We start from the raw sequence: 15,879 nt of genomic DNA, 5'->3' as shown, positions 1-15,879 counted from the left end.
GTGTGTGTGTGTGTGTGTGTGTGTGTGTGTGTGTGTGTGTGTGTGTGTGTGTGTGTGTGTGTGTGTGTGTGTGTGTGTGTGTGTGTGTGTGTGTGTGTGTGTGTGTGTGTGTGTGTGTGTGTGTGTGTGTGTGTGTGTGTGTACTATAACTATCTCTGTGAGGACCAGTTTGACTTTTAGACCATTGGAGTGAGGACAAAGAGAGTAAAGTGAGGACATTTTGGCCGGTCTTCACTTTCTGAGAGCCTTTAAAGGCCTGTTTGAGGGTCAAGACTTGGTTTTAGGGATAAGGTTATAATGAGGTTAAGGGTCGGTTTAGGGTCAGGGTTTGGGTTAGGCACTTAGTTGTGATGGGTAAGGTTAGGGTAAGTGGCTAGAGAATGCATTGTGTCAGTGAATGTCCTCATAAAGATAGATGTACAAGAATGTGTGTGTGTGTGTGTGTCTGTGTCTCACTGGGACAAGTTATTTAATAGGAATGTACAGCTGGTAGCCTTTGAATGCAATGAATGACCGAAAGGGAATATGGATATCAATTCCTTTGTGTAAAAAGCCCAAACATATCTAAGCTCAATGCAAGCCTTTTCCTTAATCTCGTGAGATTGCATTTAGCCCATTTCTATGTTTAGGCTACAAGACGAAAGGTCAATGAGCATTAGCATTTTCTGCAACCTACAGTTTCCTGACATATTTGATGCAAAACACAGCAAGTATAACTATTATTATTTTTGGTATTGTTTCAATCTGTGTGTGGGAAGCCATGCTGATGGTGTTCCCTCTATAAACCTGCCATTACAAAAAACATGATTCTGCTAACCTTCTTATCCAAATGCTTGCACGTTTGGTTCACGACAGGTTACAGCCCTTCCTGCGCCGCTTTGTCTGTACAGGAAAGTCTGCTCATTCATGTTTCAACACTTTATAGGAAGAATCTTGTAAGCACCAAGTTCACTGACTTCATTGTGAAGCTGATTTATAATGGGCCAACAATTGAAATGGGGCAGCTTTTATATTTCAAGACAATGCAAATCCACACTTGCTATTCCCACTTGAAAAGCCCGTATGCCAAAAGTAACACATACAACATTTTAGCAGAAACTTGAATGAAGGCTAGAACAAACACAGGAAAGCATGGGAGCGGAGAAGCACGTCACCATGTATGCGCTAAACTTTTTGTTTTATAGAATAAACATGACTGATTCCCTTTCCGCCCTTGTTCCGCTGTGAGAGAGATCCCTGATATATTGACAGCCTGCGCTACCTGCTGTATTTTTAGACCAATCACAAAAGCATCAGTCAGGTTCAAAGGTGCAACCATCCAAGACATCCTCCCACTCCGGAGTCTGTTCCACTAGGAAAGAATGAGGAAAAGTCTTTGAAGCGCACCGGAATTCATATGAAGCAGAAAGCAATAACTCAAAGTAGCCCAGCAGTTTAAAAGCAGTCCAAAAAGAAGTTGGCCTTAAAGTGAAACTCCATGAAGGACTATTAGATCTACACAAACTAGGAAAAAAATGTGTAGTAAATGACTGCTAATATATGCTAAAGTAAATTATAACACCATAAAACACAACTGTTGTATACATTCTTAATTTTATTTAAATTTTTTTCACATTCAAACAAAGCAAGTCATGTAAGGATTGATGTGCTTTTCAGACTGTTCCTTATCAGATATCTGTAAAATTTGACTTCCTAACATTTCCATTTGTGTCCCAAAGAATAATAATAAAACTGTATGCAATTAACATACAAATACAAATATATATACAAATACAATATATATATATATATATATATATATATATATATATATATATCAATTTTTATTTATTTATGTGTCTGCATGAGAAGACTTTTATCTTGTAATTACGAAGTACACCTTTTCATGGCTTTTTAGCTGGTGCTTAATGAACAGATGGTTTGGCTGTTAATTATTTCACAGTAATGAACAGTGACTTTAATGATACTCATCATACCAACAAACCAGGTACACTAATACTTTCACAGCAGTTTAAAGTAAATTCTTTTCATTTCAAATTCTTATGTTTTGTTCATTCCTTTTCTTTCTTTTTTTTTATTTTATTTTTTATGCGATCAACATGCAAATATTACTGGTTGAGGTCATTTTCTTTAAACATATTTCCATGATAGACTTTTCATTTTTTATTCTTGAATTTTAAGCTGGCACTTGAGGGACAAGCTAGTTCGGTTTTCAATCATTTCACAGCGCTGAACACCGGCAATGGCCTCATACTGGTGGGAACGAAGTCTTCATCGAAAATAACAGCATGTGACGCACAATTTACTTTTGAACAGCATCTACCGATGCATATTCATCTCTGCATTCATTATGCTTCACCTGTGGACAGCCAGGTTGTGGAACTAAGGGACTCCCCACACAACGGAGACAAGTAAGCCCACCATGCGGTCCCCATCCTGCAGAGACCAATTTGCGAGTGATTTCATTTCCCACAGAAAGAAATAAGCAGATAGACCATCCACTCAGCCTGTATCTGCATTTCACTCCTTCCTGTCAATTCTGAGAGGGCCACCGCAGACCTTTTCTTCGCCACTCATGCACATCAAATGCGTTTCTCTTTTCTCTAAATGGGCAGAAGGACTCCTCCTGGACTCCATTCACAGAAGTAGAGCTGTTTACGGCTGGCCATATTCCTATGGCAACTTAAAAGCATTACACTCTAATGGAGGCAATAAAAGAACGAAAGCGGCCTGTTGGTACGATGGACACGGACACTGTGGAGTGGACTCATTTGAGACAAATGACTTGGAGCAAAGGAGTCGCTCACATTATAAACTGGAACAAAGACTGGAAAACAGCACAAAAAAATCTAATAAATAGGAATTAATTATTCAGCAAGGCTGGGAAATCGGATACTGTCAGTCTCCAAAGTCTATCTTCTACCTCATTGCGTAGCTGTCATCCAAATAAATGGCGCAAGAGAGTTTAGTCTAATAGGTGTGGAAGAATACAGTCGTCTTAGCTTTCGAAATGTTTTGGGACCACTCGCTATTTGCGTAAACTGTGACACGTCTTCCCTCAATTACCCTCGTTTTCTGGGTATTTAATTGCGTCCAGGTGTGGACCACTTAGCTGGAGAGAGAGCAAGAAAGGGAGACGCCGCTTAATGCCAAAATGGGCTTTGAAAAGAATTTGTCTGTTACAAATGTGAAACCTTTGATGGATGTTAGCGCTTTTCAAGCATGGCTAATTCCCGCAGTCCGTCAACAACGGAGCTTGGATCAAGTCCAGTCTATTTGTGAGGACCCTCCATCTGAGAAATTGCCTGACAAGAACCTCGTTTTACTTTCATTCACAGTGTGTTGCACAGTAGTCTTTTGCATCGCCGCTGACAGATCTAACATTTGCATTTGAGTAAAGTAACCCCACATCTTGACTTCCCTCGTACTTTCATACATCTCCACCCTGTATTGTGAGTTCCCCACCTCTGATATGCCCTTAGCGTAACAGCAGTTTTCACCACAGTGAGGTTCCAAATTCCCCAAAGTCATTATTGTCTCCTGCTAAGTTGCCCCAGCCTACTATGATTTGTGGGTAATGAGCTGGCAACCGGGCCTGGGCTCAATTATTCTCACTGAAGGAGTGATTTCTCACTCTGTAGAGCAGAGCACAAAGTGCACTCACTAATTCTAATCAGGACATAACACACTCATAATCACCCATGTGGAAATAAAAGAGTGGGTGAAAAGAAAGAGAGAACATAAATAACAACCAAGTGAAGTAATGACAGGTTTGATGTGTTGTGGAGGATAGACTCCTTTTTACAGGTAAAAGGAGGATGCGTTTTGTGTTTTGTGTTTTGTCTGCACGACAGGTGCAAAGAGTATCACGCCATGTGTCAAGATGGATAGATAAGCACCCTTCATTGATTTTTTTTTTTGACAGCGAGAGGAATATTGCCACAAAAACATGACCTTATTAGACTCGGATGTTGTTCAGTCAGAACTCTGTGTATAAATAGAAAAGATGGAAAGGAAAAGAAGATTGTTAGTACAGTTCAGAGTAACAACAAGTCAAAAAGTGTGAACCTTGAGAAGTGAGTTTGAGTTAACAAAAAAAATCGTTCATGAAATCCATATTAATTCTATAGGTCGGACATATCGGAGGGCTCTGTGACATCAGACAGAAAATGGACGTAGTTTCAATAGCAGAAGTCAATTTTGCTCACATTGAGGTTGTCAAATCATTTTACTTTTGGTTTTGTACAAGTAGGAACTCCTAATCGACTACAGTACCAGAAGGTGGATCATGTGACCTCAGCAGTCGTCACTCTCATTGGTGGTTGCTGCTCATTGCAAGTTACTCAACTTTGTTGCATCGCCAGTCGCTCATGTCGCCTAAAATTGTTAACTACGTCCTAGTTGCTACGAATAGCTTTTAAAGTAAACCTTCCATTGCAAAATAGCGTGAAGAGTATGTTTATGTTGAGAGAGGGAATGACAGAAAATATAAGCAAATCACTTCTTGGACTAGAGAGTGGGACAGACGGGATAGATGCAAAGACTTGTACAAAATGGACAACAAGTCATATCTTCAGACTCCTTTTGGTCCGTTGGTCTCGTTATCTGCTGCCATGCTTTGTGATAAAGGTAAAGTCTCGTAAGAAACCCCAAAATGCCTCTTTCTTATGTACAAATAAGATAACAGTGGCGTATCTAGACTCGTCACAGAGCTCAGTCCACCTCAAAAGGAAGAACATTTTTTACTGAATGTGTCTGGACCGAGCAAGAAAAACAAAAGAATGCTGCTTCTAGGGTTGCAGCAAGCACAAAAAGTACAAAATGTGTAGAAGATCTGTAGTCTTAATATAGCTTGCTTTGGCTACTCCATTCAGAGCCAAACAATTGTTATGGGAGTTCAGGCAGACCAAAGAACATGCCTTGAATGTTTTGATCCATTAGAAATGTGAATTGCAGAGGAAAAAGTTCCCAAATAGCTGTGTCTGGTGGTCTAAATACAACAAAACTTGATGCCTTACATTTTTAAGTACAATAAACTTGACTGTGTAAGTCATTTCAACTTACATTGACTTAAAAAAAAAAATTATTGTATCTTGTATAACTTTGCTTAACTTATTTTGATGAGTTGAAGTAAGGTAAAAACATGTTGTCATGACTTACTGATCATGTCAAATTTGACAGTGTAGATCATGTCATGAACATGGAGTATAGGGACAACTAAGTAACTTGATAAGCACCTTGATCAAGAGTCCTCCTTATAGAGATCGAATCGATGATTTAGCATTGTCTTCCAGTCGACCCCTTTTCAAGTGTCCAAAAAATCATTTGAAAAGAAACAGTTCACCTGCAATTATTTAACCAGCGCAGGTAGGTCAAACAATGGCCTTGACCAGCCCCACTCATTCCCAGACAGGACCAATGTGTCATGACATCATCCCCAAACTTCTGCACATCCTAAAATGACACTATAGGTTCCCAGCCATGATAATCAAAGGTGATGAAAACAGTGTGTTCTCAGTCTTCACCATGGAGGCACAGAGGAACAAAGGTCACCTCCTACATGTGTTGTGTTCTGGGTCACAACGGTCAGGACAACTGAAGCACGGATAACAAAGACTTGCAATGAGTAACTCTTAAAAGTTCATGAAGCCAGGCACTTATTTGTGAGTTGGATTTATTCTGTGATTTAAAAAAAAATTCTGCTGGAAAATCCAGATAAAGCCAGTCTAAAAAGGTCCCTCCTACTAGACACTTTGGCGGGTTGAATTTTATATATAATATATACATTTTTCAATTGTAGTCTTTTAAAAAGGCATCTGAAATAATAAAGTGCAAAGTAGTGTTGTCAAAAATATAAATGTTTCAACACTGATACTGAAATATCTGAAACGCTTCCAATACTAATTTTCCACAGAACAGATGCACGATACCAGCTGATCTTTCTTTCTCTCTCTCTCATCTCTCCGACAGCGAGTTACACTCAAACCCGCGTCCCTTTACTCACTCGTTTCATTTGCTCCGGATGAATATTGTTGGTGTTACAGGGGTAGAATTTTGGTGTGAGATTGCATGTACTGTGCATAATTTCACTTATTCGTGCAGATTTTGTGATCACATCCAAAGTGTGCGCACATAAAGCCATCTCTCAGAACTAAATTGAGTTATTTTTCATTGCTTATTGCGCTGAAACAGTCAAATACACACAAAATAATGTCAAACGGACAGTTTTGGTGAATATTCACTTAAATACAATCAGTTATGTTTTAAGCGAACGTAAACAGTTGAGAAATAAAACACATGTGTAACAGTATAATGGATCTGTGCGTCAGGTCTTAAAGTGACAGCAGCCTAATATTCCTGCTTCCAACTTATGAGATAATATTAAAAATATCTATATGGCAGTTTTTCCCCATGGTATCAACAGAGTTATGGCCAGTGAAAATGCTGAGTGGCTAGTAACTTTGGAAAACCACTGGCCACAGAGGCTGGTGAGCAAAACAGTTCAAGTCAAGCCCTGTTTGTAGATGGTTTCTATGTTGTCCAGGCTGGTTTGGCTGGTTGGACAACTGGACTACAAGCTGGAACGACCCATCTGAGCTGGTAGACCATCTTGGTCTGGTTAAGAGAAGAAAACAAAAACTGGTCACACCAGTTTAAGATAGTTAAGCTAGTTTATGGGACATGGCAGCCAGCTGGTTGCTGATCTTGTCCACCAGTTCAGGTGGTAGACTGGCTAGTAAACCACAAAACAAAGCTTTGACTTTGACAAAGCCCACTTATGACCAACTTGGACCAGTAAAAAGAACCTACCATGTTCAAAGTCCCAGCCACCACCTTAAACTAGTTTAAGATTGATTTTCCAGGAAGGTTATTTCGCTTGCTTCCAGTTGGTGTAGCGTGAAAAGGTCAAGGTGTTGGGCAGAGGTGGCAGGTTGATGGAGAAGAATTGTTTCAGTTTGCTAAGTGTTTGCTCAACCATAGGACAAGCCTAGATGTGCAGTGAAGAAAGCCTTTCAGACAGGTTGAACGGTGTCAGCTGTGGGCCTGGGGAATGTGAGGAGCCCAAGACATCAGATTAAGTGGTTAAAGGACAGACTTTATATCTACCTCACCGTTCTGTCCCTCAGAGATTAGCTGAACTCCGCAGTGAGTCTAGATCATGAAGTTCTTAAACTCAAAGACGGGAGATGAAGGGGGTGAGGTTGCATTTGAATGTGTGTTTAAGGGGGTCAGTGAGCCAGAGAAGAAATGAAAGATAGATCAACAGGCGCTTCGGCTCAGCAATACCGAATAAAGCTTTTGCTAATGTGTTGGCGGTGGGCCTTGTTTGGGAAATCTCTGAAGCTCTTTGCAATGCAGCTTCATAAGAAAAGTGCAAAAGAAATGCGTTTTATTTGTTAACATGGGTAAATGGAGGCCAAACGAGTGTGAGGGATGAAGCCAGCGGGCAGGAACGAGGCAGATAGTTAATTACGGTAGGCTGAGCTTAGCAGTGTCTCAGGTTGCATTGTCTGGGTTTCTTTGTAGGAGCTGCTCTCTGGTGGGCTGCCATTTGCACTGTGAATAATCACAGTGTGTGCGTGTGTGTGTGTGTGGTATGATGGGAGAGGCCTTTCAAAAGAGCCAAGGGAAAGAGGGTTTCTTCTGTATGCCCTTTTTTTCTTTGTTTCTTTCCTCTTGGATGAGGGTTCAAAGAATGAGATCAGAGCAGCACCTACAGGCCAGGTTTGCCATGCGCTTGCGGCGAGAATGCATGTGTGTTACTGTGCACACACACACTGCGAAAGCCAGTATATATGAGAGGAGAGGGAAAAGTAACAAAGAATCTGAAACCTTTCAGAGGGGGCGGAAGAATCCCTTGTCTTTTCTACAGAATTGGGAGAGAGGGAAGAGATGAATGAGGAGGGAGAGGATTCATTTTTCGAAAAAGAGTGGAAACAAAACCTGTGGAGGACCAGCAGAAAACAAGACAGAGTGTGAGAACGCAGAATCCTCCAGCCACAAAACCAATCCACTATCCCCTCTGTCAGGAAGATGAAACACAGAGGCGCTCTGTACGGTTTCAGGATGTGAGGTAAATCTATACCTCAGACTCTCTCTGGTCTCCTTCTGTATTGAGGGAAACGAGAGTTCTGATGAAGGGTGGTTTGTTGTTTGGACATCAAATACAGGAATTAATTCGTTTCCGTAGAAGTGGAATAGAGAATTCTCTCCACATCAGGATTGAAATACAGTATGTGCCACGGACATGAAGGATAATTCCTGTGTTTTCTCAATGATAACCCAGACAGTGGTGCCCCTCCACAGTTTCATAATGAACCGAAAATAGTTTTACGCTTTCCATGATAACATAAAAGAGTCGAACAAAAATGCAATAAAGCTGAGTGCACTTATCAAACCGTAAAAGGCTGAGAATTAAGTAAATTAATATAAAGCCTGATGTGTTTCAGAGCGAAGCGAGGCACTGTGTTCTTTTACACGCCAGCAGATCCAATGTTTTCAGTCTCAGTGCGAACAGTGAACACCGCAAACTTGTTGAATGTGCATTTGGGAATTATTGCCAGTTACATTTTATTTTCTTATTTGTATAAAACATTTTGTGGAGATAAGTTTATGCAATTCCACTAAATTTGTAATGCATTTTAATCCTGTTGTCTAGGTCTCTCTCCAGCTTTCCACCAACAGATCTTGAAGGTTTAGCACTTACAAATGAAGAAATTAAGACATAAGTATGGTAGTTTTTAGGGTTAAGTAAAATTATTTATATAATTACATTTTTATTTTACAGTATATTTAAATAACAGGTACATGTCATTGCAAAGTCATTTTTATTCTGTTCAGTTTGGTCACTTAAAGAAGTCTGAACTCTTAATATTGCATTCAAGGTGCACCAGATTGATGCATTTTACTCTAAAATGTACAAAATGTTTGACTTCTAGGGACCAGAATATCATAAAGACTTGTGGTTGGGCTATTTTGACTTGGGACAGTAAGCAACCACCTAACAACCAGTCATACAACCCTAGCAACAACCTATAACACTAACAAACATATAGCAACACCCTGACAACCAAATTAGTATCATGGTAGCAAGTCATGCATGGTTAAAAAAAAAAAAAAATCTCACATTTCCTTTACAAAATGTACAAATCTTTTCTTCAACAGAATGTTTACCATTTGAGTAAACATAAACATGCAGGTTGAGAGTGATCTAGAAAATATTGCATTCTATTCAATATCAACATCTAATAAACATCAATTTGCATGCTTTATTTATCATCAATGATTTAAAAGCATCTGTTAATATATTTTTTTTACAGGGAATGTTTTAGTGATGTATTGCAGATATGCAAACACTCCGGAAATTACAGATACGTGGTGAAAACTTGCACATCTAATTTACATATTAAGAGATGACGATTTATTTCTAATACAGCATATCTAAAATATGTGGTCACACTTAAGATCAGGGTCCAATTCTCACTATTAGCTAACTATTAACTATGACTTTTGCCTCAATGAACTCATAATTACTGTTTATTAATAGTTAAGGTAGTTAAGTTTAGGTATTGGGATTAAGGGATGAAGAATAAGGTCATGCAGGATAAGGCATTACTATTATGCGTTTTATAAGTAATAATAAGCAGCCAATTTCCTAGTAATATGCTTGCTTATAAGCAACTAGTTAATAGTGAGAATTGGACACTAAATTAGTGTTACCATAATAAAAATGAGCTTCTTCAGGTGCACTCCTCCTGCGTTTTCCACGTTCAAAACTAAACTGCAATGTTAACTTGACATTAGATAACTCCATTACATGAGGAATTTCTCTAACTAGGCTGATGTTAGTGAATGATGGACCAAAGCAAACCACAAAAAGCTCATAAAAGAAGTTCTGAAGACATTTTTACAACACACACACACACACACACACACACACACACAAACGTAATGATAGCTTTAAAATGCACAGTCCACTTTCATTAGATAGAATTGGCTAGAAGATTGCACTCCTCCGTAATAAAGCACTGATTTGACGGCCTTTTGCAATTATTTTCCTTTATCAAACAATGTCCAGAATTCTGATTCCTTGTTCTGAGAAGAAATGAACAGCTAAGAAAGAGTAATTCTCGGACAATTTCTGATTCATTACCACAATAAATGGCATTCTATCTCCACAATTCAACGCAAAAGTCTAAAAAGCTAAAGTGTAACAGTGGTCACGTACAGCGCTTCATTCTGGGTTAACCTAATTCACAATATCTTATCACACTGTACAGACACGGAAGCTGTACTTCTACTCTCTTAATAATATATTGAATAATAATGAGAAAGTAATTTGATGGTGAAATTCTCAAAACCGTCCTCACTTGTTCGAGAAGGAGGAGACCTCGTGACCCTGCAATATTACCCACAATTCCACCTGCTAGCAGACGCAGCGTTAGCCTCACGCTGCCCTCCTCCTGCCCAGATGGGTCATCTCTAATTCATCACTAGGGAGAGGAACTTTTTAAAAATGAAAAAGGAAATGCCACTCTAACAATCCCCAATGGACACGGACAGCAGCACCTCACTGTAAGAGCGCCAGGTGGGAATGTGGAGCGGGACACGTCAGGCTGCAATTAAAAACACAACCGGATGAACCATGCGGATGCAGAACAAGTGCTGCTTTGAAGGAGCTGGAAAGTTCATTCCAGGTGACCACCGGCAGTGATCTCACCGGCTTGACGTAATCATCATAAAAATAGGCATCAGCTCCATGTGCAACACAGAGAGTAGCGCTACTCCACTCAAAATAACACAAGAGAGATGGGACTCAATGGACTCTATGCATGATCGCTTATGCTATGAGCCTCAGTGGCCACCGCACTAAACTAAATCAGGACAATAGAATCCACAATTACACATCATTTAAAGCTGATGGAATAGTTATTTAAAGCTGCACTGTGTAGGATTTTCTCCCATCTAGTGGTGAAATTGTTTATGACTACCGACTGAATATTACTTTCTAGCTCCTCCCATTCCGAGGGCGTTTTAACTCCGACGGTGGCCGTGTTATTTCAAATCTGCCGGCAGTCGCGAGTAATCTCCCCCTCGTATTCGTCACGGCGCCACTGAGTGTAAAAACACGAAAGACGAAGCTTGAATTTCCAGGTATGTCCCTCTTTGGCACATGTATTTTCAAGATGGAGGCGCAACATGGCTGCCGCCATTCGAGCGACTCGCTCGTATGTATTCTAAATGGCAGATTCTACGCTTACGAGAATACTTGATTAGTTGGTAGAAGTAATTACACATTAATGAGCACATATCATTTTGAAAGAACAAAGTGTTTTTTGCTAAGAATCAACTTAAAATACACAGTGTAGCTTTAAGGCGAGACACGGCAGGCAAAAACATCGAATTTTCATTGAGATTTTGGGCTAGTTTACTCCTTCAGTATGTGTTCTTTCAAGCTGCTATAAAGAAAACATTGAAAATATACATTAAGATGTTTATTTTATTACATTTTGTTTACTTGCGGCAGTAAGTTTCTCCCGAATTTACCAAGAAGTTAGCATTCCAACGCGACACGCCGAGATCCGTCTGTTCACTGAAGTCTGTCGTGACCGGGATCGTTGTAAAGCTCTGAGTCTCCTGCACAACGCTGTGTAACCCAAATATGGGCATTTCCTTTCTATCAGTAACCAATCGTGAATGTCCAAAGGGGGCATTTAAAGCTAACGACAAAATCTCATTTAGAGCTATTTAAATCTTTAAATGCGTTTTCTCAAAATGAGTTTTTTTGTCATTCTCCAGTACAAACATCTCAGCCTATGTACACCAAACTCTCCAGTTATACACTTAGCAGTATTCTGAAGATATTTTCAGAGGGATTTGTTAATAAATCATTCCTGGCCTGATTTATGTGACATTTTAATTAAAAAAAAAAATGGCGAAAATCGATTTTTTAAGGCTATGGACAGTATATTTTGATTTCCTAGGGAATGAAAGCATATATCCTGAAATCCCTCTGATTTTTTTTTTTTTTTTCATCTTGTGTGTAAACAAAATGAAAAAAGAATTTTGCACCTGGCTTTATCATATGTTCAGATCTATCTACAAAAAATATATGCAAAATCGTGCATATTAAATGAGATAATGCCTAATTTGCATAATTAAACATACAAATTTCTAAAACTTGTAATACATTTTTATATATATATATATATATATATATATATATATATATATATATATATATATATATATATATATATATATATATATATATTTGTGTAAGTAATCAACTGAGGACGTTTCATGGTGATATCTATTATTTTAAAATTCACCTGTAGTGTCTCGCCTTAAAAAAAATTAAATAAAATGACCAATAGAGTTTGTCTCCTGGCTTCTGCCGAAAATCCAAACCTTGTAAACTGTTTAAAATGCATACTTTGGCATTCCTGACATGGTTAATAAAGAGAAAATAGCCAAGCTTAATTAAGCAGCTTACTCAAGGTCTATAAAGAAGCCACAACATTATGCTAATAGAATGGAGGCTATATCGAACTGAGTCTGCTGTGAAGAGGGAAGGCAACTAAACAATTAGAGCCAATAAAAGTGAATGGGAAATGAAAGATTAAATGGATATTTAAGATGGCAATAAAGACATAATTGCTTAGAACTCCGTGATAAGCCAGTGGAGACGCTACGGTGAATGTAAAACACAAAGACGTGCTTGACTTGCGATATTCTTGTGTTTTTCCTACGCTGTGAAATGTTGAATAAACTGCTTAAAAAATGTTGCAAGCTAAGTGAGCTCTAGCCAAACACTGCATACTGTCAGACAAAACCATAAACTTACTGTAATTTACAAACATTACAAGATTATGCATTACTTGTGAACAGACATGAGTCTTATATCACGTATACAGACTCTAACCAGCCAACTGAGAACACCAAACACAAATCTAGATCAGGGTTATTATCGTTAACTAAAACTAAAACCATATAAAAAAATATTATTATATGAAAAAAAAATAAAAAACCTCAAACTCTTTATTACTCATTTTCTCATTTTAATTTAGTTTAAATAATAGAAAAGTTATAAGTAAATAGATAACAATAACTAATTATAACTAAAACTTAAATAATTATATAAACATATTTAAAATATATAATACAAATATATAAACATACAAAAGGACAAAAATTATTTTGTAAAATACAAAAACTATAAATAAACTATAATATTATATTAGTGATACCTAAAATGACACTGATCTGGAGGGTTTAAAATAAAAAAATTATTGTGTAATTTCTCTCCCTCTTATTCCAAATCTGCAAAAATAAATAAATAAATAAATAAATGTGGCAAAAAAAAAAAAAAAAAAAAAATACAATTTATTAAAACCTTCTCTAACATACATACATACATACATACATACATATGCACACACAGAGACACACACAGTAAATATAAACTACCGTAGCAAGTATTTCACCTACCTTTTTTAGTAGTGATCTGGTAGTATCATTGTTTTTATGTGTGTGTGTATATATATATATATATATATATATATATATATATATATATATATATATTTGATTTGATTTGAATATTTTATTTTATTATATTATATATACACATACATACACATAAAAACAATGATACTACCAGATCACTACTAAAAAAGGTAGGTGAAATACTTGCTACGGTAGTTTATATTTACTGTGTGTGTCTGTCTGTCTGTGTGTGTGTGTGGATGTGTGTGTCTGTGTGTGTGCATGTGTGTGTGTGTTTATTAACGTGCTTGAATAACAACAGAACCTCTGCATCTGTCTTGAAATCTGCCTGTCACTTCAGATAACCACTTCCTGCTAAGAGGGAACAGGAGGGGAAAGGAGTGGAAAGCAGGCATGCTGGAATAAGAAAAGAGGGCAGAGGTGCTGCGATGGCGTGTCTTGAGAAAGCGAGCCCCGGTCAGGTGTGGGGAGGTGGTGGTGGGAGGGGGGGGGTCAGGCTAAGCTGTAATAGACTGAAGCTCAAATGAATGAGTCTGTCAGGCTGAGCTCAGGCCTTGACTGACTGTTCCTTTCAACCCGACATCCAACCCAGAGGCTCCTCCACGCAAGACGCCTTCCCTAATGATGATGCACGACTCTCTGTGTCACGGGCCCTCGAGGTGCTGGGGGGGGGGGGGGGGGGGGATGAGAAACCGAGACCACCTGAATTGCAAACAAGCAGCCGAACCTCTGTCACAGCCGTTTCAATGGGCCGAAGAAAGAAAAGTGGGGGGAAAGAGTGAAATGGATGCTGGCGGTTCGAGAAAATCGATTGCGAAAATTAATAAGTGAATTCCCTGCAGCACGCCTGGCACCTCAAACGTCTCAATCTCCTTCCTCTCCTCTTTCTTTTATTTCTCTTCTCTCCGCGAGACGGAGAGGAATTCGAAACACCTCCCACACGCCTTTAGACAGTTCCACCGATGCATCGACAAAAGAGCTGAATTTCAAAGACACTCCTCGTCTATGGAGACCGTAGCCCTCGTTTTGCAAGGTTAGTGAAATCCTCACCCAACAACGTGGGTGTCATTCTCTCTTTATTCTCTCATTCACAATCCCTTTTCCATAGAAATACTGCATTCAATAATCTCTCCTTGACTCCTGTGTCCACTCTTAACTCAAACTAAAAACCCAATAATAAAATAAATAAATATATTTATGGAGATCAACGCAGTTAACTGGAGTTAAGAGGCACTTTGGAACTGGGAAAAAGCAGAAGAGCTCCTGCCGGTACCTGTTCTTGGCGCTCGAGCCACTGGTCCACCATGGGATGGTTGGCACTGAGAGAGGAGCGGGCGTTTTCCCTCTGGAACTGGGCCGTCCAGGGCAGGCTGCGGTACGCTTCCAGATCCTTACCCTGGACACACAGTGCAGGTAATAAAAGAGGCCGTTTACACCTGGTATTAAAATTGAAGATTACATTTTTTTTATAGTATGTTGTGGTGTTTATTATAAAGGATTGATTTGTGTACAGTGCACCATTATTTATGTGAACTCATAATTTTTATTCATAATAACTTCCCCTCCCTCTTGCAGCATCTCTTCTCTTCTCTGATGACGAGGGCGGGGCAACCTGTCACTCACATGAGATCAGCCAATAGCAAACCACAACCATCCAATCAATTCCCCACAGACAAAATCAAGCCCCGCCCACTTTTGTTCTTGTTTCACTCGTATATACGGCACAATAGGAAAGAAAAGACAATTGCAACTTATGTTTCATGCTGACTTTAAAGGGTTAGTAAACCCAAAAAGTAACAGGCTCATTGGAAATATGTGTACATTTTGTAAAACTCCAAAAAACATACTTATGCACACAATTCACTGCAGTTTCCATCTGAAATTAACAGTAGTGGCAGTAAAACACCAACAACTTTTATCAATTATCGAAGTGTGTGTGTGTGTGTGTGTTAACAAGAAGCTACTTTAACAATTAAACCAGCGTAGCTATTACACAAAAGCAGACTGGGTTTTAATAATATGAATACCAATTTCCTTAAATATATGGTGTGCAATATAGCAACACCTTACTGAAAACCCAGATTAAACTCGCTGTGCAATGGATAGCATACAAAGCTCATCCTGGATCCAAGCCCAACAATGATATCATTCAGGCCACCTAAATTTATAGGGCACGCTAATTTCATTTCTCACTAATAAGGAGCTCCATTACAAGCTACTAATTCACACCATGTCTCTAATGTTACACTGCATGTTTTCACAAAGGTGAAATCAAACGCCCTCCGGCAGTGGAGCTCAAGTCAAATCTCCATTTGAAGAGTTTTTAGAGCAAACCTAAAACAGGTTATCCTGTGACACACGGGGCCTTAG

General features: G+C 38.8%; 1 protein-coding gene across 1 annotated transcript in view; it reads right to left on the bottom strand.

Annotated features, from left to right (window-relative positions):
• pard3aa (par-3 family cell polarity regulator alpha, a) overlaps nt 1–15,879 on the bottom strand; it is a 444,866-nt gene that overhangs the window by 245,591 nt on the left and 183,396 nt on the right. The window contains exon 5 of the mRNA XM_084398765.1: nt 14,783–14,905. Coding sequence (XP_084254891.1) covers nt 14,783–14,905 — 123 coding nt within the window. The remainder of the gene's footprint in view (nt 1–14,782; nt 14,906–15,879) is intronic.

This window comes from Rutilus rutilus, assembly GCF_951802725.1.
Source record: "Rutilus rutilus genome assembly, chromosome: 24".
NCBI lineage: Eukaryota > Metazoa > Chordata > Actinopteri > Cypriniformes > Leuciscidae > Rutilus > Rutilus rutilus.
This window is presented reverse-complemented; position numbering and strand designations above follow the sequence as displayed.